The sequence below is a fragment of the Cornus florida genome, unplaced genomic scaffold (genome assembly GCF_030987335.1).
Source record: "Cornus florida cultivar Cherokee Brave unplaced genomic scaffold, ASM3098733v1 CherokeeBrave_3.0.0_Hap2_Chr02, whole genome shotgun sequence".
NCBI classification, from domain to species: Eukaryota; Viridiplantae; Streptophyta; class Magnoliopsida; order Cornales; family Cornaceae; genus Cornus; species Cornus florida.
Window position 1 is genome coordinate 40,538,536 of NW_026775572.1, and position 23,222 is coordinate 40,561,757.

At 34.4% G+C, this 23,222-nt stretch overlaps 2 protein-coding genes across 2 annotated transcripts; one reads left to right on the plus strand and one right to left on the minus strand.

The window, feature by feature from the left end:
* Positions 1-9,756: 9,756 nt before the first annotated feature.
* Positions 9,757-11,872, minus strand: LOC132286687 (cytochrome P450 CYP749A22-like). The gene is made up of 5 exons (XM_059789055.1): positions 11,571-11,872; positions 11,254-11,477; positions 10,925-11,157; positions 10,344-10,722; positions 9,757-10,259 (listed from the first exon to the last, which is right to left on the minus strand). The coding sequence occupies exons 1-5, from the start codon at positions 11,839-11,841 to the stop codon at positions 9,831-9,833; spliced, it is 1,536 nt and encodes a 511-aa protein (XP_059645038.1). The 5' UTR covers positions 11,842-11,872; the 3' UTR covers positions 9,757-9,830.
* A 4,164-nt stretch (positions 11,873-16,036) lies between these two features.
* Positions 16,037-19,077, plus strand: LOC132294762 (cytochrome P450 CYP749A22-like). Its single transcript, XM_059792737.1, has 5 exons — positions 16,037-16,491; positions 16,605-16,828; positions 17,202-17,434; positions 17,587-17,962; positions 18,438-19,077. The coding sequence occupies exons 1-5, from the start codon at positions 16,206-16,208 to the stop codon at positions 18,864-18,866; spliced, it is 1,548 nt and encodes a 515-aa protein (XP_059648720.1). The 5' UTR covers positions 16,037-16,205; the 3' UTR covers positions 18,867-19,077.
* Positions 19,078-23,222: the final 4,145 nt, after the last annotated feature.

Below are 23,222 nucleotides of genomic sequence, written 5' to 3' on the forward strand. Positions count from 1 at the left end.
TGCTGCAACCCCATTTGGCTGATGGCTTCCTCGTCCTTTGGGAGCCACATTCCTCGAGCCACCGCCAGTGCAGCTGAAGGGTCTGTAACTACAGAATCCCCTGAGTGTAGGACTGACTTGTCAGCCCTGGTGAAGGAAGGAGTCCAAGGAGCCCCAGTCTCAGCAAAAACAAAGGCCCTGACTTCATCTTCAGGTTCGGCCTCTCCAGTTTTTTTCCCTTTGCTTTTAGAGGGGACTTTGCCCTTGCCAGAGGAAGAGGGGTTGAGGCGAGATTTCTTCAATGGTGGTTCCTCAACCTCCACCTCATCCTCAGTTAATCCAATGACGACCAAGGGTTGGGCATCTCCGGCTTTCTTTTTTAAAGCCTCAGCCCGCCGTATCTCCTCCTCGGTCATAGGGAAACTGTCAAAGGATGGTAAAGCCAGATCCATGAGGTCTGCAGCAACGGCACTGGAAGCAATGTCCTTGACGTTGGAGGAAGTTAGCAGGTCCTCGATAGGCGAGGGGTCACTCCAGACTCGTTCCTCAAGAAAAGAAAGTCTGTTCCTTGCTGCGGAGGCTGGGAATGTAGCTGAAAAAACACCAAGAAATTCATAAATACGGCGAAATATTAAGACTTGGCAAGGAAAACAGCCAGAACACTTGGTATGAAGAGAGGTTAAATATTCTATACCTAATTTCCCGAATTTGCGCGGAATGGGAAGCGCAATTGATTGGGACACGAACCATTTTCCTTTAACTACAACCATCCTTTCTTTCCATTTCTTTTCGGATGAAGGAAGGTTCGTGCATATCCTTTGATGAAGGGGAGAGGTAAAAAAGAAGCGACCAGGCTCGGTCCCATGCTTAGATATATTGTAAGTAAGCAGAAGGTCGGCAAGGGTCAAATCCAGAGCCTCTAATTTCCGGCGCACCAACAACGCCGAAAGGATGCGAAAGAAATTGGGATTTACTTGAAGGGGGGCAAGACCTAGCTTATTGAAGACTAAATGATAGAAGGGATGAAGAGGGAATTGGAGGGCGTTAAGGTGCCCTACTGAAAGAAGCAACTCATCCTCCTCAATTCCCTCGCCGGAGGTGAAATCGGCACCCTCGGGATATTCTGCAATGTCTACTCCTTCAGGAACATCAAATTCTTCCATTACCGAAGCAATAGAGAATTTGATGCGGCGAATAGAGATGATTGCTTTCTTCTCTTCATGGGTAAGAACGTAATCAGAGCCTGAGGTGGATGTTTCGGTTGGAAGAGGGGAAGTACCTGATGGATTCAACGAAGGGCGATCTGTAGAAACCCTAGGAGGGGGAGCCCTAATGCGAATAGGGGAAGATGAAGGTGTGGATTCAGAATCCCCAAGGTCTACACGTTCGGGAGTAGATGAAGTACTCATAATGAAAGATTGAAGAGAAAGATGCGAGACTAACCTGACAAAGCGAAGGAAGCGATGAAATGAAGGACGCAGAAGTGCAGCAAGGGCAAATGTAACTCTTGCAAAATCTTGTGTGACGGAGTAATAACGAAAGGCCACGAACCGTTTCTGAAGCAAAGTAAAAACCGGTTTCAATTCCCTCTTTAATAGGAGCCGTCACTCAATTAAAAATGGAATTTGGGGCAAAGTGTGGAGGGAAAAAAACTCCCTCCAATAAAAAGCGCACACGTCACCACTACCCATATCTACAGGCCAAGGACATATAAGGCCCATCATGCTCAAGCCCAAGTTGAGGGTATTTACAGCCCAAGACCATTCCATCAAGGCCGAATCAAGAAGCCATCAGCCCAGCTTGTCGTCAGCCCAGATATGAGTATTTAACATCCGGCCTGTTACCCAAGCCCAGCCGGATCAAAATATATTCAGCCCAAGAATGCACAAATCCTACCATTTGAAGAATTTACTGTAGAAGGAAAATTCGGATAGGAAGTTCTGTACAAGGCAAGTTCTATGTATGGAAAATTTAACAATGGAAAGAACTCTATTAGAAAAGAATGGTTATATAGAAAGAATTGGAGGGCAAGCAACGCGAGTCTTACCATAATTTTGCAATCTTTTGTATATAAATAGAGGCTAAGACCTCCAATAAAGGATCAAGCAATTCCACACTTCTCTATACATTGTTCTTATTTATTTTTATTATTTTTGAGTGAGTTATTTTATTTTTCTCAGTCATTATTGGTTGAGCGAAATTTTGCACCTACAACGTGTTTAATAAAAGTTTAGATAGAGATTCAGGTCGAGTCTATCAGATAGAGTGTGTAAAATAACTTGACGAAAATTGTTGAGTAAATTATTTTTACTAAATTTTAATTTCTTTTTTCACAGTAAATATTTTATGACAATCAAATATTAAAAACATTTTTTTAAATAGTTAAATCTAAACAAACAGAGCCCAAAGCTAAAAGGGATTCACAAGCTGTGCAATATCAGTTCCCAGGCTTTGCAATATCAGTTCCCAACAATTGATTCTCTGTTCCAAATAAATACTTTCTCAATCTGTGTGTAATTTCTGAAGAAGTAACCTATTTTAGCAAGCGTGGGATAATGTTGTATATGACAAATATACCCTTATGCATTTAATACTTCACACGCCATTAAATAATCTCAACAGCTCAAAATTTCCTAGAGATGACAAAAAGGCTAGAAGAATCTATTAGTGATATTACTCTCATCATTGGTCCTTTTCAATCACAGGGAATACAAAATTTGGGAAACGGTACAAGAAATCTTAATTACTCTGATTTTTTCACCACCCAAAGATGAATTGGAAGTTACTGATGATAAAATATCTAATTTATTAATTAAAACAACCAGAAAGAATAGTGAATTATTTATTTTAATTTTCTACAAGACTTTTCCCACCACCATATTTTACTAATATTCCAATAAATTTCTAATCATGCAGTGATCTTCTAGGCATGGTGGTAAAGTATTATCACACATAGCAGATGATATGTGTGGTTAATTCTTATCATTTGTTAAAAAAAAAGGGGGACAATTAAGAAGAAGAAAAAAAAAGAAAAAGAAATACAGATGAAAATTTTAAAGATATAAAAGGAAAGAGAATGGATGAGTACCAAATAACTCTCAAAGGTACAGGCACCTCCAACAACAATATTGAACTTTAAGAAAGTATTAAATACTATAAATAAGGCACTCGTGACAATGTCAGTCTTTGGATTATGAATGTGGTGATGAGTCCCATCACATTCAAGGATTGAGATAACTCTGGAGTATTATACTTTCAAAATATTTAATACTTTAGTTTATACTTTATACTATTAAAAACAATATATTTGACCACTTCTACAATCTTTCTCAAATTGTCAATCCTTGGATTATGGATGTGGTGATAAGTCTTATCACATTCAAGAATTGAGATAACTCTGGAATATTATACTCTCGAAATATTTAATACTTTAATTTATACTTTATACTATTAAAAACAATGTATTTTACCACTTCTACAATCTTTCTCAATTTTTTTTTTTTTTCAAAGGCTGTATGGTTGACTGATACATTAGATATTGGGGAGGGCATATAAATAAACCAATTCAATTGCTTGGGGGTGCTGATGACTAAATAAATCAAGATTTTACCATGATTGTGAAAAACTTACATTGAAAAAGAAGCACACTATGTCACATTAGTAAAATCCTATAGCTAACAAACTATCATTCTTTCTTTTACAACTTGATGGCCTGTCAAGAAATCATATGGATAAGAAACAATTTATAGCATGATGTATATAAACCATTTTTTTTTTTTTTTTTTTTGCCATTATGTGGTCCATGAATCAAGATACCCCAAAATGTTTAGATTGACCTAGTTAATAGTTAGTTATAAAAAAATTATTATAATTAGTTTTATTTATTTTATTTTATTTCATATCTCTTGAAAAATGGGTGTAGAGTGTCAGAACTCAGGATAGTTATGTGATTTTTGAATTCTGTTACAAAACTTTGTTAGGCACTGATTCTGAGTGATTCTGAATATAATGATTTTTTCAATTTTTTTTAATACCATTTTCAATTGTACACAATTTCACAAGTTTCTGTCAAATCTAAATCATTTTATCATTTTACCCTCCCATGACGATGATATCACTATTATTCTAGGATGCAATCCACGTAAACCATCCACTGCAAAGAAAGGAGTGAACTAAACAAGAATCATCACTTTTACCATTATTTTTGCCCTCACTTGTTTTGTTCACTCATTCGTTCTTAATATATATATATATATATATATATATATATTTTAATCGATAATATCTCTTATTTACAATGAACCCTTCACTGATATCTAAAATGGTTAATATCTACCCTTCGGAACTCATAGACTTACCTATCTACATATTTATAAATTTTATTAAACTCTTTAGTTTAATCTAGAAATTCCTACCAATTCCCAATGTATTAGAATCCTCCTTTCCTCTTTACAATAACCCACAATCTTACACTTACATATCTATATATTTATAAATTTTATAATACTCTCTAGTCTTCTAAAATCTTTTTTAATCTAGAAATTCTTACCAATTCCGAATGTTTTAGAATCCTCCTTTCCTCTTTACAAAAACCCACAATCTTCATATGAATATATGTGAAAGAATTTAGAACTCAATTCTAAGAAATATTTATGAATTATAAGGAAATATATGCTGAATATAAGAGAGGGAAAAAATTGCGGAGGTACCTTAATTGCATGTTGCTTGTGTAGGACAACCTCTTGCAAATCACTTGTGTCAGTGTGCCCAGGGTAGAGCAGTGTGTGCCCAGGAGTTGGCACATTCCCCTGCCATGTCCCCGCCAATTATAAAATATGGTTATTTTTTATTCTTTTGCTCTTAAAATTCCTTTGTTTTCCTTAAAAGAAAGTGTTAAATCTCCATTCTTCAATCAAAGTTTATATTTTGCCATTTTTTTTTTTTTTACAATGCATATAATATATAAATTTTTCCTCCTCTTCTTATTTAAATTTATTACTATAATTTATGAAGGGAATGGATGAAATTTTCATGCATGCTTTCAAAATAAAAATATTACTAAAGAATATATTAGTTCTTATATTGGTCAAATATTTATATTTCTTATACTAATAAATGATTTTTTTTATTCCTCGATTTGAACAATCTATATTTGTCATATTTTTTTTTTTTTTTTTTTTTTTTTTTTTTACATTGTAGCTCCTTAAATTGAAATCCTGACTACTCTCGTGCGTGTGGCCCAACCTCTTTAGTCTTGAATTGCCTTCTGGAATTGGAGCTTCTTTGCCAAACAATTTGTTGGCTTCATTCCTCTTCTCTTGCCAATCCATGAGATTCCTAGGAGAGGAATTCTCCAAACAATCGATTTTAATTAGCTCAATATCTCTTTAATTAGCTCAGGTTCAGTAGTAACCAAGTGAGCTGAGGACAATACCATTGAAGAAAATTCTTTCCTATTTCAACAGGTTGATGAACCAGAGAAAATTATTTATGATTTTTGGTTAGGATTAAGAAAATTATGATTTAGGTGTGGACTACAGCTAAGAATTTGTTACCATATATCTTGATTAAATGTGAGGCTGGATTGTAGGAAATAAATGGCGGTGTTGTAATAAATCCATGGGACGGCTTATGGAATCCTTTATGATTTTTTTTTTTTTTGTTGGGATTTGTATGCCAATTCTTACTTAGATTTTATAGACATTGTTCCTAATCTAAAATAACATTTATGTATTATACAATTAGTGAATATTAATGTATTATATTTTCGATTCTTGATGAAATTAAATATGTCCACGCTATAGATATTTATATTTATGTGATGGCAATCAATACTAATGTAAATAATAATCATAAATAGTTGATAGTTGATAATTAAGGATGAATTTTTAATTAACTAAGACTTAAATCGAATCTGCGATAGGTTGAGATATATTGTGAGAATCGTCATATGCAATTGCTTCTTATCATCGTAATGGCATGAGAGAAATATAAACTATTTTATTAATTAATAATTAGTTTAATTTATTCGGCGAAACTTCCGAAACACTTTAGATAATTATATAATTAATAGTTAGAAAGTTATATTCTCAATATTTATATTATTACTACTTGTATTTATTTTGTATAGATTATGGTTGATTACAAAGTTATTTCGAAGTTTTGTATTTGTTTGCTTTATTTTTTTATTTTTAATCTTAAAACAAAGGCTAATGTTCTCGAACCATAGATTTGCATTCAAGCTAGTCATTACAAGCTTGAGTAACATAGATGTCTTTACATTAACTAGACGGTAGGTATGAATATATGCATTTGATGAAAACAACCTAAGATAGAGTGATACTCTAAAAGGTTCACAAGAGATTCATCGACCTCAACTGTACTAGTAATTGCTAACAAAGATTTCTGTTTGTTTGCTGCAACCTATTGTGAATGCCAACTGCTTAGTTGGTATAAGTTTTTCAATTTTCCTCGAGATTTGGTCTCATGGGACTGGCACAGTTTGAACAAGAAACCTGGAAAATATGAGCATAGGAAAAATTTAGGTCATCTGATTAATTTGTATTGATATAAAGCTGTATAGATAAATGATAGGTAAATTTGAAGCTTTTGTCTTTGGCTAGCATGGTCCCAACAGGCAATCCATACATTGTTGCCATTGTCTTCATGACCCTAGCACTTACTGTCCTAAAATAATTTTGTCAAAATTATATCTATCTAATCCTCAGAAAAGAAGGTTATATACCCCAAACAAAGACATACTTGCCACCACCTTTCGCGATGCATGATTTTCACATTTCTCCTTTCCAAATTCTTGTTAGAAACTCTTGCGTTATATTGTAAAGAAACAAAAGCTTTGGTGGATTACACCCAATTATAGAATCTGAATTCTTCATTGTGAACCTCAGTCTTTGTAGTTCATTGTTTACTACTGCTTTAATAGGACATAACATACTCATTTTTCTCTCTATTTTTTATGTCACCCAATTATCAAGGCAATAACGGCTAGTTTTATTGATCAGCACAAGAAAATTACTAAAATTTCTAAATTATAATTTGTGGAACATGAGGGGAAGTTCATTTCGAGGCTGGAGAGTGATAATCTGAATTGGTGAGAGTGGACATAATTTGGAGAAAAGGTGAACTTGTAGTGTTGCGGAATCAACGAGAGTGCTATCTTCACTTCAGTGATTGCAAAGTTCAAGACCACACAGGTTCGAGGTCCATAACGGAATGGCATAAATGCCATGATATTGTCATTGGTTGCTTTCGCCTACCCTTTTGCAAATCTCTCTGGTTTAGAAATTTTGTCTCCATATTTCAGGTTACTATGGACCGCTATGGGTGGAATGTGCATCTGCTGTGAGCAGATTCCCAAAAATTAATAAATTATATAATTCCCAAAAATTAATAATTAAAACAGAGATAAATTTAACAAAAGCATATAGTTTATTGAACTGTCATTTTATTGAACACCATATAACAAATCATCAAAGAAATGCCTACTCATAATGTGTTATGGCAGCGGCTAAAATTTGGTATTTTCTTGTAAGAGGTGAACCAAACCATTATCATTGAAAGTTATTATTTTTCAGGGTGGATAATTTTAGAATTTAAATATACATTTTTACATCTAAAGATCTCTGCACTGATAGTTTCAGTTGTTAGTATTGAGCGTTTCATCTATGGGGATTTGTTGCTTATACTCTTTTAACTTGTGATTGAAAATGTAACTCTTATCTATATATGATCCACGGCCCTAATATTTAGGTCAATAGTTCCGTAATATCTGCCATTAATGGTTAAGATCTCTCCCCGTAAACTCTCTACCTTAATATCTACATGTTTATAAATTTTACAAAACTCTCTATTCTTTTAAAATTATTTTTAATTTACTAACTTTTATAAACTCTCCAATATTCTAGAATCCTTCCTTTTATTTCTAGGATGTCATGTAGCCACCATGGATGCAATTTCAAATCTATTGATGGAACTCACACAAAATTCTATTTACGCGTATTACTTGTGTGACGTAACTTCCGTAAAAATTAGTGAAACGTGAAATTAAATTAGCCCATCTTCTCTCAATAAGTTAAATTTGTTGACAATTAATCAACAAGTTCGGGTGGATTCAAAAAATTATAGACGTGGGAATCAATTGGCTTGGTTTGATTTGTCTTTATTAAAAAATATCAAATAAGGACCATTACTGATAGTTACTACAGAGATATATATGCCACATGTCAGCAACTCAAGCCCAAATAAAAATAAGAAAAATGATTTTTTTGACAACAAATTTTAACCCATTTTAAATCGACTTAAGTGAAAAGACAACGTGACTGTACATTTCACCACAAATTTTAGTGAAACTTAATAATAACTCAGCCGGATGAGAGAGAAGAGAACAGAGGATGAAGAAGTAAAAGAGAATAAAGATAGCAAAGAGGAGGATCTAAAATATGAATATAGGGTTTCTTCATAAGAGGAATAATGTTTTTTTGGCGATTTGCAAGAGAGCATTGACATGGGGATTTGAATCTGGTTCATAATAGGTGATGCATTTTTTTTAAAAAAAGAAAACCAAATCTGGTTCGTAATATATACACATATATATGTGTGAGAGATTGCAATCATGATTGGAGAATGTTGATTTGGAGATGGCTGTGTAGATTATTTTCTATTGTATAGGCTGTTTTATCAAACGCAAGAAATAGGCGGGATTTCTGGCAAAAGATTGTACGCCCAGCTAACTTGACACTTGGACAGTCAAATAGACTGCAAAGGAGTCCATTTTTCTGAGTCGGGCTAAATAGCACCACTCTAAAAATAATCGGTTTACTATACTTCTCATATGAAATGTGAACACAATGTTGCATTTAAATTCTTTGCTCATGTGTCGCCCAACTTTGACTTCTCGTCTAAGTGACCGCCACAAATAGTTACTGTTTAATTTGCCAGTGTCAACGGAATTTTATGAAAGAAAGGCCAAAGAACAAAAGGCAAACCATGAGCAGAAACAACAAAAACTCTTCTACTTTTTGGGTCAACAGGGTAAAAACACTTAAAAGGTTAGTCAAATTGCAAGACTCAAAATAAAAGACTCCAGTCCCAAAAAGAAAATCTCTTTAAGAGAACTGAATCGAATACTTATTACGGGGCTCTTATGGGACAAAGATCCCCCCGTTACCTTTTCTCTAGTATTCTATGATTTTTGATCGGATAGTTTAGAAAATTCCACATCAGATGAATTTTTATCAAATAACGCTACTTTATTTTATTTGCTTTTCTGACTGAAACACTAATTTGTTTTGAGAAACTTAAGATAGTGTATTAATGGGACCTTGAATAAGTGTTATCTTGTAAAACTAACACTTAATGCCAAATTGTCACCGTGAAGGCTTGAGTTCATGGTTTAAGAAAGTCACTTTATACAAAATAATGTGAAATGTTAGATTTATCTTCGTATTGCATCCCACCGTAAGTTGGGGTAATGCCGTTGTACTTGTTTGACCCTACTAACAGACTGAGTTCCCCTTGCTGGTAGGATAAAGATGCTAAATGGGACCAACAAGAAGTGAGGAACTAGCCTTTGATGAAGCACATAATCAGTTATGCAATCAACCCCTGAGAGCCCTTGCTGGTGCAGGGGTTTGGCTGTCATTGTCGATGCTAATATCCTCCAAGGATTAATCTTGTTAAGCCCTGTTAATCATTGCCAACCTAAGCGAATTAAGAAAACATAACACAATTTGTCACTTTCATTTTTTGGTCACCCAATTATCAAGGCAATCATGGGTAGTTTTATTGATAAGCATTTGCACCCACATAAGCAAATTACTAAAATTTCTAAATCACAATTTGTGGAACATGACTTGAAGTCCAGTTCGAGGCTGGAGAATGAGAATCTGAATTGGCGAGTGGACATAATTCGGAGAAAGGGTGAACTTGTAGCGTTGCAGAATCATGGAGAGTGCTATCTTCACTTCAGTGGTTGCAAAGTTCAATCCCACACAGGTTCGAGGTCCATAACCGAATGGCATAAATGCCATGATGTTGTCGTTGGTTGCTTTAACCACCCCTTCTGCAAATCTCTCTGGTTTGAAGAGATGAGCATCTTGTCCCCATATTTCAGGGTTACTGTGAAGTGCCACAGGTGGAATATGCACCTCTATGTCAGCTGGAAGAATTAGTTTCCCCAATCTCACTTCCCTTTCAACTCTTCTACTAATATTTGTACTGGGTCCATAAAGCCTCAAAGTTTCATTTATGATCAAGTTCATCTACACATATATGATGGTTTGATCAGTATAATCTACACATATATAAGTAAATTCTATAGCTGAAATTAAGTTTGATTTGCTTACAGTCTTTAGTCTTGCAATGCCTTCTGGAAATGGATTTTCTTTGCCAAACAATTCGAGGACTTCATTTCTTGCTCTCTCTTGCCATTCCTTGTGAGTTGCAAGAAGAAGAATGCTCCAAGAAAGTAAGCTAGTAGTTGGTTCCTGTCCAGCAATATAGAATGTCTTGCACTCATCAATGATATCATCTACTGTGATCCTCCTGCTCTTGTCGACGTCATGATGAACCTTTACAAGCGATCCAAGAAAATCACTCCCATAGCTTTCTGATTCTCCTGACTTCACCTTCTCTTCGCGTTTCTTTATCAGTGCCACAGCAGAATCGCGAATTGTCTGATCTATCTTCTCTGCTTCAATGTCATCTTGTGACTTGAAAATTTTCCTGCAACATTTGGATTTGATTAACGTGGTAAAATTTGGTGCCATGATCAGAGTCAATGTCAGATCACCTAATGAAGCTTGGAAATGAAACAACTAAAGGCCTCTCATGGTAGTAAGATTAATGAAATGTTAGATGGAAATTAGCATGGTCTACACACTATATTTCTTATAAAATCGAGGGGATGGGAAAAGAGAGAGCTTACCCAATGCCAGGAAACCGGATTTTAAAATTATTTCTACTAAAAATCACACCCAATTTACTCAACATCTCAAATATGATCTTCCCCTCCACGTAACTGCTTCCGAAAGCTGTTCTCGAAATTATTTCTGATGTCAAAACTTTGAACTCATTATAGACCTCAATTTCCTCACTTTCATGATGCCTCCATTTTGCTAGCATCACTTCCACACTCGCGATCATTTCTGGAATCATACCCTGGATAGGAAGGCAACTATTTGATATTAATCCATGGCATGTAAATTGATAATGCTATGTTTCATTTTGCTGAGGAAGTAGTTCATCAATATTTACCTTCAAGCCTTCCGCATGGAAAGCATGGTTGGCGAGTTTTCGTTGCTTCAACCATTTCTCACCATCTGATGTAACAAGCCCATCTCCTACTAGCTTCTTCACGTAGCCTTCCACCTTTACTTTCCGGTATGCTCCATCTTTATTGCTTAGTATCTCTTTAACAAGCTCAAGTTCAGAAATAAGCAATTGAGGTATAGCACCATACCAGTTGAGAAAATTCTTCCCTATTTTAGTAGTTTGTTGAAAAAAAAAAAAAGGAATTAGTTTCTGACACTTGATTTGGATTAAGAAAACTATAATTTAGTTGTTGTAATTACCATATATCTTGATCCATGAATAAGTGTGAGGCTGAATTATGGGGAATATGTAACCGTGGTGTGATAAATCGATGGGATTCCTTGTCGAATCCATTCTCATCTTGAGGATCTCTTTGGTGTTCCCATGGAGGAACTTGTAAGAAGGACCTTTGATTCCCTGCGACGCCAAGAAATGTTGTATACGAATTGGTTTCCACCATACCTTGTGAAGGAACCTCGTGAGAGTAAAAAGTAGGTAGAGGCAGAGACAACTTGAAAGAATGGTTATCATGGCTCCAAGCACAATCACACAGCCTTGTGTTCTTGAACAATAGATCTGCATTCAGGCTAGTTGGTACATTATTGAGTAATATATAGTATAAATGGCTGAGGAATCAATGGGGTCGACATTGGTGGCATAAACTAGATGCCATGTTTGGCTCTATGTGTATAGGAGACAATGAAAACAACACGACAGCGATGGAATAATTGGCATTTCTTACATTTTCAGCTCTTGGTATATATATTACTACTCCATGATTTGGTCAATAGAAGTGTAAAAAAATTACTAGAATTCTGTATTAACAATGAAAGAAATTTTCTAGTTGTTTGCTACAATTAGGATAAATGCAACCTAGTGAAATTCTCACTTAAGGAATACCAACAGCTTACCATTGTCTTCTAATCGACATACAAGAGATTTGGTCTCGTCACAGTTTGATCACCATATTTTCCTCACCAAACCAATCCTGCTTGTATCCCTAATTTTTATCGAAGATTAATAGATGAATTTGGCAATTTTGTGTTTGGTTTGATCCCAATTGACAATTCTTAAATGAAAAAAAAAACTGTAGTATGATGTTTTCTTCATGAGCCAATCACTTTTTGTCCAAAAATAGTGTTGTAGAAGTTACAGATATTCCTCCGGAAACAAGATCATATGCACATAAACAATATGGTAATGATTTTCACATTTCGCCTTGTCTATATCAATATGGTGATATACTGAATGTCATCGGTGTAGTTCATATCATCAGTGGGAAAATGTTGTCGGTAAATTGGATACTTTTTGTGCTTGGCTTTGTCCCAGTTGACATCCATACATGACAAAAAAGAAGTATGGTGCCACTGTTTTTATGATAAAGTTGTATAGAAGATGGATAAATCTGACACTTTTTTGTTTGCCTTGGTCCAAGTTTACATTCATACATGACAAAAATGAAGTATGGTGCCATTGTCTTTATGAACCTGGCACTTGTTGAGTTATTGTCCAAAAAAAAAATTAATTGTTTTTGAAGATACATATATATATATATATATATATATATATATATATATATATATATATAGTCTTCATGACAGAAACAAGATTATTATGTTCATGAATGAGTACAAGCTTGCTAGCATCATTCGTGATGATAATGATTTGAAACTTTCTCCTTGTTTAGATCAATATGGTCATACACTAAATGCTAATTGGTTTAGTTCCATTCCTCTGCATTTTGGCAAAATTGAAAATGTGATTGGAGCCAAGTTGTCACCTGTGTATCCAGATTCAATGGTGAAATACACACACACAACAAATAAATGGAAGGGAGGTGTGACGGTATTGTCCGAGTGGTAAAAGGGTCAGGCCTAAAGTGCCCCCACCCTATTGGTCCTAGGTTCGATTTAAAAAATACACACAAATGGAAGGGATTGAATGTCATCAAGCTCAACTCCGAAGAAAATAAGGAGTTTGGGGGTGAGGGGATTACAGCAAAATCTTCCGTGATGATTTTGAAAGTGATCCTGCTGCCTATTTCCGCAGCCTGCGCCGTGGATAAAACAGATGATTAAACAGTGGAATTAAGATGCATGGTGGCCTAAAAGGTGTACTTTTGGTTTTTTGATCTATAGTGTTCTTGTTTTGTTGATCTTTAAATGGCGCCAATATATTGTGTAAAATAATGGAAGCTAGGATATGTGGTTCTTCAACTTATGAAAAGTGTTCCCCCTGTTGTCTTTGGTTTTCAATGCCTTTTTTCCTTATTAGTCTTCATTTCAGTGTAGTGTATTTCCAAGAACTAAACCTAATATATGGATGAAGATTTATGCAAGACTTTTGTCACTAAAATGTAATTATCTATAATGGTGTTGCATTCTTGATTTAATTGTATTACATTTTTTTATTTTGGATGTAATATGTTGTATGTGTCTTGTATTTATATGCGTTGAATGAATAATTATATTTTTGTTTCAAGTGTATTGTGTGCTGGCCAGTATACTTGATAGAGTAGATATTGAGTGTTGTGCATATATGTCACAGCATTAGTGTATCCACCCAATCAAAGATAACATATTGTAGTAATTAGGAGCCAATTTTTTTTAAAATGATATACTTACGACCTGGCATGCAAGACATCTTTAATGTCTGGGATGGTGCATGATGGAGTCTATTATTATTATTATTGCTCCTAAGAGTATCTCCAAATTTGTCACGTCATTATTTTTAAAGGTTTTTATTCTCCAAAATTTGGCAGTGCTACAATGGTGTTCTTTTGCTTTCCAAAATAATAATATTTTAAAAATTAATTAATTATTTTTTATTTTTACAACCAACTATATTTGCAACGACCACATTTAAAATGACTATATATTTCATCTTACATACACACTCGTAGAGATCAAAAGAAAGGGGAAAAAAAAAAAAAAATCAATTTTTAGGAAAAAAGAAAATTGAAATCAATTGTTTTTGGCCAATAAAGCAGTTTTGTCACTTTTTGTGTCATTTAAACAGCGCCTAACTGCTCTTATTCCAACGAGTGCCCAAAAAAAAAAAAAAAACAGAAGAAGCTATTTTTGTGTTTCGGTAGGGACAAACACCCCCCTTGACCCAAACAGTGCCTAAACGGCCCTTATTCCAATCAAGTGCAGAAAAAAAAAAAAAAACCAAAGCACGAAGCTAATTTTGGGTTTTGGTCCAGGGCAAACAAGCCCTTAAGACCGTTGCCTTGTTTAAAATATTGGACTGTTGAAAAAAAAAAGTTGGGCCCGAGATACAGCCCACGATCACGGGCCTGTTCTTTAAAACCACAATTAGGAACGCGACCCAAATTTTCAGTCCTGCTTTTCGTGCTTGGGTTGAACCTTGGTGGTGTTTTAGAGGCTTTCAGTCTCAACCCGTATAATTGATTTTAACTAAAACAAAAGAGCAGTTATAGGTATGTAGAAAAAATTGTAATGATTGCAACCACTGGATCACAACTCTATTACAGTGACTACAAAAGAAAAAAAGAAAGTAAAAAAAAAATCCATACCACAAGTCTTTTTAGAAACATTATAGAACATCTATAATGCAAAATACTATTCTTTCATACTAAATTTATATTTTAAAAGGAGTTATAGTGTCAAAATATTATATTTTTACAATTATGTTCTAATAGTGCATTTCATCTAAGATGCTATTTTTTGACACAACAACTATTCTATATTTTGAGAACCCATTGGAGTGCCTTATTTTCATTTTAATAACTTTTGACAATCTCAAAATATGAGAGGTCATTTGAGAGAGTTCATTGGAGTGTCTATTTTCATCCACTTGCTATATTTTGAGTTTGAGAAGCCATTTGAGAGGTGCTATATTTCAAAATATATTTGAGAATCTCAAAATATGAAAGGTCGTTTGAGGGTTCATTGGAGTGCCTTTTTTTTATCCACCTGCTATATTTTGAGTTTGAGAGCCTATTTGAGAGGCCATTGGAGATGCTCTTAGATTCTAGTACGTAATACAACTCTCACCGGTACTAATCTAATAAAATTGATTCATTTGGTGGGTTAAACTTTCATTTTATAGGTATTTGAACTCGTAAAGAAGATTAACGAATCAGTGGCCTAGCAGTATAAGCCCATTATTTTTTAAAAAGAGATTAAGGTTCGATTGAGATATGGATGACCGAATAAGAAATAAGAAAAAAAAATGTCGGTCATTGTCGGTCATGCAAGTGGAGAGATTACAAGCATACTATATAATTATCTCATTTCTTTAATTATAAATAATTAACTTGAATATCTTATAGACCATGTACCAGCAGAGAGATTTTGACTCAAGAAAGGTGTTTCCATTAAGTATGATTTAAGATTCTCTGGTACAGATTTTCAACAATGACATTAAGTTTATTATATAATTATATTCCAAGCAACTGAGCTTCACTTCTAAATTTCTTATATAATATAGTTGTGGATTACATCCCTATTTAAAGAAATTATCATTTCAACTGAGCTTCACATATAAAGTCACATATCAAATCCACAAAAAATCATATATGTTATATAAATTCAATGAAATTATCCCTTTCAAACCAACATTAAGTTTTTTATGGACCACCATGTCTTCTTCATACATCAATTGATAGCTTTAAAGAAGCCAAATTTTGATATTATTTTCAGTAAAATTATTGCACTTCTGAGTTGGATTTGGTATTTCTTATCATTCATAAAATATGGCAATCATCTACTCTTTCAGATGAAGCCAAACCTGGCAACTGGATATATGTATGTCTTCTGTTTCACAAGAATATTCCCAACTCCATTACATCACACAAAAAATTATATGAATTAGTACATGATTAAGGTGTATAAAAGATGGGTTGGTTTTGAATTCATACTTGAAAAGAGATGGGTGTTTTGGAAAATATTGCAGTTTTCTTAGTATGCTCTGTCTGTATATTCCTCCTCTTGGCGCTGATTAGGTTCCTTCACAAAGTATGGTGGACTCCTATTCGCGTACAGTACATCATGAGGTCACAGGGAATCAGAGGCCCTTCTTACAAATTCCTCCATGGAAACACCAAAGAGATCTTCAACATGAGAAGAGAATCAATGAGCAGACCACTTTGTGATTTATCACATAACATATACCCCAGAATTCTACCTCATGTGCAATCATGGGTTAACATATATGGTAACATACTATTAACATATATAGTACTAGTTTTCTTTTTCTTTTTTATTTTTCTGTATTTTAGTTTTGTGACACCATTTCACTAAGTTAAACATTGTCTTCTCTTTTACTAGGGAAGAATTTTCTCAATTGGTATGGTCCTCAAGCTCAGTTAGTTGTTACTGAAGCAGAGCTAGTCAAAGAAATTTTGAACAATAGAGAAGATGCTTATCCAAAAATAGAGCTTGAAGGCTATGCAAAGAAGCTATTAGGAGATGGGCTTTCATCCTCAAAAGGCGAAAAGTGGGCAAAGCTAAGGAAATTGGCGAACCATGTTTTTCACGCCGAGAGCCTGAAAGTAAGAGTTTGATTGGTTTGTAACTATGAAAACAATTTTCTGTTCTCGGAAAACTGAAATCAGAAAACTGTACAAAAAAACTCTGCATGGTTCAATTTTTTGAAAACTGTTTTATGAAAACTCAGTTGTAAAAATGCATGTTTTCAGAGAAAAGTCTTTTATAGTTCTCTGAAAACTGTCCTTTATTTTCTGAGTTTCTGAGAACTGTTTTCTGAGTTTTAGCATATTGTTGTTATTTTGATGAAGATGGTGACTATGCTAATCATTGGAAACAATTAAGGAGCACATAAAGTGTGTTTATACGATTAATTATTTACAACATTCTTGATTGATGGTTTATACTGACACTACGACTGGAATGCTACGCTTGCAGAGTATGATTCCAACAATGATCACAAGTTCTGAGATGATGCTAGAAAGATGGAAAAATTACGAAGGAAAAGAAATCGAAGTGTTTGAAGAATTCAGGATATTAACATCAGAGGTCATCTCCAAGACAGCTTTTGGGAGTAGTTACTTGGAAGGAAAGAGTATATTTGAGATGTTGATGAAGTTGACTCTCATAATTTCCAGAAATGCTCACAAAATCAGGTTTCCTGGCATCAGGTAAGTTTAAAATGCTGCTTTTGAGAAATAGTCCTACTATCCTATAAGGAAATCTCTGTAACATTTGTTGTGGTGGTGGTTCATTCCAAAAACTCTTGGTGAATCACACTTTTTCATCCTCATTTTAAGTAATTAATCATCCATGTTTGCAGTCAGCTATTAAAAAGCCGCGATGACATAGAATCAGAGAAACTTGAGCAAGGTATAAGAGATTGCATAACTGAGATTATAAAGAAAAGAGAGACGTTGAAGATTGGAGAAGTAGATAGCCCAGAAACTGATTTTCTTGGGAAATTGTTGGAGGCTAATCATGAATCAGACAAGAGCAAATGGATTTCAGTAGAAGATATGGTTGATGAGTGCAAGACCTTCTATTTTGCTGGACATGAAACAACTACATCCTTGCTTGGATGGACTATTCTTCTTCTAGCTGTCCATACAGATTGGCAAGAGATAGCAAGGAAAGAGGTGCTGGAGTTGTTTGGCCTGAAAACACCCAACACAGATGCCTTCTCAAGACTCAAAATTGTAAGCCAACCACAATCTCCTACATATTTTTATTTTCATTTTATGCATTAGGGTCATGGTTAATTTGATGCATTAATTTGTAAAATCCTCCTCTCCCATTATTACTTGAGGACGGAACGCCCGGGGGTGGGGGGGGGGGGGAATCTTTTAGTAATTTTGGGGGGTCAATAGTAATATTTTAGGGGGGTCAATAGTAATATTTTAGGGGTATATAGCTGAAAAAAAGTATATTAGTAATATAAAAAATTCAGGGGGGCAATTCATGTCAATAATAAAAAAAATTCAGGAGGGCAATTCATGTCAATGTAGGTTTGTCTCTGCTTAAAGGCTACCTGTCGTTTCAAGGAGAATCTATTTTCTTGTTTCGAAACAATCTTACCGTTACGGTAGCACTCACCCTCCATATATATTTTCAATTCCATACTAGATGTATTTCATTCTTACTTCCCCTTTTTTTTTTTTTTTTTTAACTCAGATGAACATGATTGTTGAAGAATCTCTAAGACTGTACCCTCCGGTACCTGCCATTAAAAGGAAAGTTGAGAAGGAAGTTCAACTAGGGAAGCTAGTTCTTCCACCTCAGATGGAACTGTATATTTCACCATTAGCTCTTCACCATGACCCTAAAATATGGGGAGAAGATGTCCACCTTTTTAAACCAGAGAGGTTTGCAGGAGGGGTGGCTAAAGCCACCAACAATACTGCAGTTGCATTTCTGCCATTTGGATTTGGACCGCGAACTTGCGTGGGCTTGAACTTTGCAATCATCGAAGCAAAGATTGCACTTTCGATGATTCTGCAACGATATATGTTCACCCTCTCACCAACTTACGTCCACTCCCCAATTCAGCTTTTTATGGTTCGTCCACAGCATGGAGTTCAAGTCATAATTCATGCAATTTGAGTGTCTATATATGAAAGTTGTTAGTATAAATGTGAATTGGGTGAAAAAATAAACTTTCACTAGTACAATCAAATTGTGATAGAACTCTGTTTAGTTATGGGAAGTAATATGAAAGAGTACATATGAATACTGCAAGAAACCGTGTGAAGAAGTGGAGACTATTGATGATTTATATAAAAAATGAAGTGAGCTACACCAGTATGTTATGGTATCATTCAAATTCTGATTATTGATTGACTTAAGCAGAAGCTAAGGTTGTTCATATGGAACGATAAACAACTTTAATCCATAAAGTTCAGAGATAAAATTTAAAGAAAACCTGAAATTGCATTAAATGAATAAAATTAATTTTTCTCTCTACAATACACATATTTATATTTATAATGAAAAAAAAAAACATAAAGAAACTTAATAGCAAAAGAAAAATAACATTTTAAAATACCAACAGGCGAGAAAGGGAGGTCAGGAATTTGAGCCTCAGTGGAGGCATGTGCGTGTTTGTAATAGGAAAAAAATAACACTAAAAATAAAGTTTAAAATAACGCTTCTCTAAAAATTCTGAAAAAAATAGAGTAAGAAACCTAATTAACAAAAACTACTAAATATAAAAATTGAGATGAATCCGACTTTGTTTAAGTCTCGATAAAAATTCCCGAAATAATCAACAGGCCTCCTATAAGATAAGAAAACGCAATTTCAGAGCCTTAAACGAAAGCTTTCAACTGAAAACCAACATGGTCCACAAGTAAAAGCTAGTGGATGTTTAATAGATAATTTTCACCCAAAAAACACTCCTTTCAAGTCGAAAACGAATTTGTCAAACCAGAATTATGTCATGCATCGTTGATTAATTCAACACCCTTCAACCCAAATTGAGGGAAGAATCCAACTATCCATAAAGAGAGATGACACGAATGTATAATAACCGGCCTTCCATAAGAATGGAAAGTATTTGGACGACAATATTTTTACTCGCTTTGAAAACCTATCTACAAAGTTCAGAGGATAGTCGGATTCTTCCCAAGTGACGGGGGACACCCTCATAGACTTGTGCACGCTCTCCCTAACTAAAGACTGATGAGTCTAAATATTATTCGATTTGCACACTCTCTTTACTAAAAAAATCTACACATTTTGAGTGTCAACAACCTCAAATAATATGATTTGGTCCAAATCTTCCCCTATACAAATTGTGGTGATATAACATTTCTATTCTAAAATTATATATATTGGCAGTAATTGGTCCCTCAAAACATCAATGTGTAGATGTTGGAAGCTCAAACACCCAACCTCCCCTTTTTGGGAGGAGGGTTTGTGCTAGCTGGGGGTTTTGGTCTAGACTAGTTTACTAAATAAGCCCGGCTCGAACAGTATTTGGCTCAGTTTGCTAGAATGGTAGCTATAACCACACGATTCCCACTTCCATTAAACCCATTCTTCTTTATATTGTAAGCCCATTAATCCATTATCCTAATACCAGCCCATACACATTAGGCCTTTAATCGACCTAAGCCCTTGAAATTGCACGATTAAATTCATTATCTATATTAGATTCGTTAATAGATTAGATTTTGACCTGAATCCATTTCAATGATGATGAATATGGATTGAATATTTAATTCGACAATTTGTTAGTGATCTGTGTTCGGTATCTAAAGATATCACAAAACAAAAAAAAGAAAAAGAAAAGGAAAAGCATCTTTGAGCTAAGGTTTTGTATTTTCACTAATCAAGACATTTGTACTTGTTAATCAAGACCTTAACATTCAGTTTATCACCATTACCATCTATTTCTATTATGTCGATAGGATTTATTTTAATCTGTGATTATTTTTTTAGCATTGCGCTATGCGGAATAGTTATGGAATATAACTTAATACGTTTAACTTATCTTTTTGTCCGATTTTTGCTTATTATAATTTTACAAAAATAAAATTAAATAACAAACCCATAAAGCATAAAAATAAAGTCAAAATAAAGTAAAGAGAGTAAGAGATTGACACCGGGCCTTTTACCGTGGAAGCCCAATAAGAAAAAATTCAACTAACTCGGGAAAAAATCTTGGAGACTTTTTAAGCTTCATAGTTTCAAGCAAAACGATCCACTATCGTTGAAGTACAACCCATTATGTCTCAAACTCTCACACACTCCACTCCATCACTTTGCACTACCAAGAATTAGTTGCTCTCTAGCTTCGAGCGAAACGATCCACTGCCGTCAAAGTAAAGTACACACACTCTATCTCAAGCTCACACGCACTCCACATCACTCCGCTCTAATTGTTGAACGTCTTTGACTTCACGATTCCCTCATCCAAATGTTCTAGGTTTTATGCTTACTCTCAAGTTGTTGGAAGAATACAAACACTCTGCATATGCTTTGTTCCCTTCATAGCTAGATCGAATCCTCCTTTCTTCAATTCTGATTTTATGAAAGCAAGCAAAAACCTGTTCTACTAAAGGAAATTTGTATGAATCTTTGATGTTAATTAATCTCATAATTATGCCTTCCCTAACAAATCTAGACCAAATAGGAAAAAAAAATTAATTTATCAAAAACTAAAATTTCTCTTTTTAATCTTGTAAAGTGCACACGTTGGTCTAAGTTTGGACCAGTCGGACTTTGGCAGCTGCATACTTTGAGCTTTGGAAATACTTAATCAATTACTGTCAAAGTGCGACTTAGTCCATAATATGCTCCACCAATAAGAATTTAATAAATTACACTTTAAAATTTAATTTTATTTGAAAAATCTTCTGTGTAACCTGAGACAACTAAAAATAACGATGCAATGTGTATCCTCACTCACTACATGACAATGATGTTCTCATCAAATTAAAGTACGGTGAGAGTTATTACACAAGTAGCTTTGCTTTTTATAACGAGACTCAAAAATAAATTAAAAATTATAACTTTATTAGACAAATTTTAACACTGAAAGTTTGTCAATTACAATAATATATCTCACAATTTTTGCATTTTTTATTTTAAATAATAGGCTAACTTTCAAAGATGAACCTTCACGCATTGTTGGGTTATTCGAGTATTGTAACAGGTGAATACTTGTCCATTTATTCAAAAGTTCAAATTTTTCGGTAGTATTATATACCCACTTATTTATATACACTTTAACTCCATCCAAATCCGATGTGGGATAAGTCCTACTTGTAACATTCTCCCTATCCGAATCTGCGCAACGTCTTCATTGCGGTCGGATCACCTTGTCTATCCGAGGTTCAGACCTGGACACCCTTCGGGCCATGTCTGGATCCCGGGTAGTGCTGCATATCCACCCTTTTATACGTACTTCAACCCACATTCAAATTCGATGTGGGACAAGTTTCACTTGTAACATTCTCCCCCACCCGAACCCACGTAACGTTCTCGCTGCGGTCGGGCCACCCTGCCTACCCGAGATTCAGACCTGGACGCTCTTCGGATCCGGCTCTTGGCGTGACACCGAATTAAGGATTGGGTTTGATTCTGATACGAAGGGTGAACACTTGCCCTTTTATCCAAAAACTCAAGTTGTTGAGTGGTGCTATATGTCCACCTATTTATACACACTTTAACCTCATCCAAATTTAATGTTGGTCAAGTCCCACTTATAACAAATACCTAATAGACTATTTTGTCGGATTTTTTTTTTTTTTTTTTCACTTTCCTTAACGCACCGTACAATATATATATATATATATATATATATATATATATATATAAATGCATTTCAACTAACTTTAAGCTTTGGCCCATCCTGTTTCTTTCACCTTTTTTTTTTTTTAGCTCATTACCCCAAACTTACTTTCCACCTCTCTCTTTTTCTGTCGTCGCGCTTCTTTTTTCTGTTGACACGACGTAAGAAGCCTCCAAGCAGCTACAACGTGACTACGACGAATCTCAGTAAATTGATCATGCCACAATACTTCAAAATAACAAATATAATTATTGTGAATATAATCTTTAATTTCACATTTGAAATTTAGAATTAAATGAGACTTTATTTTTTGTTTTTAATAACTTATAATTTTTTATTAAATTGTATTATAACTGCTTTTTAAAAATATATATAATTGCAAAATTATAGGTCTCAAACTTATAAAAATTGAAATTATAATAGACTCCTGATCGTAGTCATTTTCTATCTGTCTGTATTGCACATAAAGTCACATGATGACGCCACTCTTAGGCAACCTACTATAAGTTCATACTTTGTGGTCCTCACACCCAACGAATTGTTCATCATTATCTTATACAATAATTTCTCCTTTTAAAAAAAATATTACCCTATTGTGCTCAAACTTTTTGCCCCATCTTTATATTTTGAGATTTTCAAAATACCTGTTTTAATCTAAAAAT

Bases quoted from the DNA above. Each gene is read 5' to 3' on its own strand.
- LOC132294762 (XM_059792737.1), top strand. From the start codon at position 16,206: ATGGGTGTTTTGGAAAATATTGCAGTTTTCTTAGTATGCTCTGTCTGT. The intron at 16,829-17,201 runs GTAAGAGTTTGA...CTACGCTTGCAG, and splicing joins TTCACGCCGAGAGCCTGAAA to AGTATGATTCCAACAATGAT. The intron at 17,963-18,437 runs GTAAGCCAACCA...TTTTTAACTCAG, and splicing joins CCTTCTCAAGACTCAAAATT to ATGAACATGATTGTTGAAGA.
- LOC132286687 (XM_059789055.1), bottom strand. From the start codon at position 11,841: ATGATAACCATTCTTTCAAGTTGTCTCTGCCTCTACCTACTTTTTACT. The intron at 11,478-11,570 runs GTAATTACAACA...CTACTAAAATAG, and splicing joins TTCATGGATCAAGATATATG to GGAAGAATTTTCTCAACTGG. The intron at 11,158-11,253 runs GTAAATATTGAT...CTTCCTATCCAG, and splicing joins TCCATGCGGAAGGCTTGAAG to GGTATGATTCCAGAAATGAT.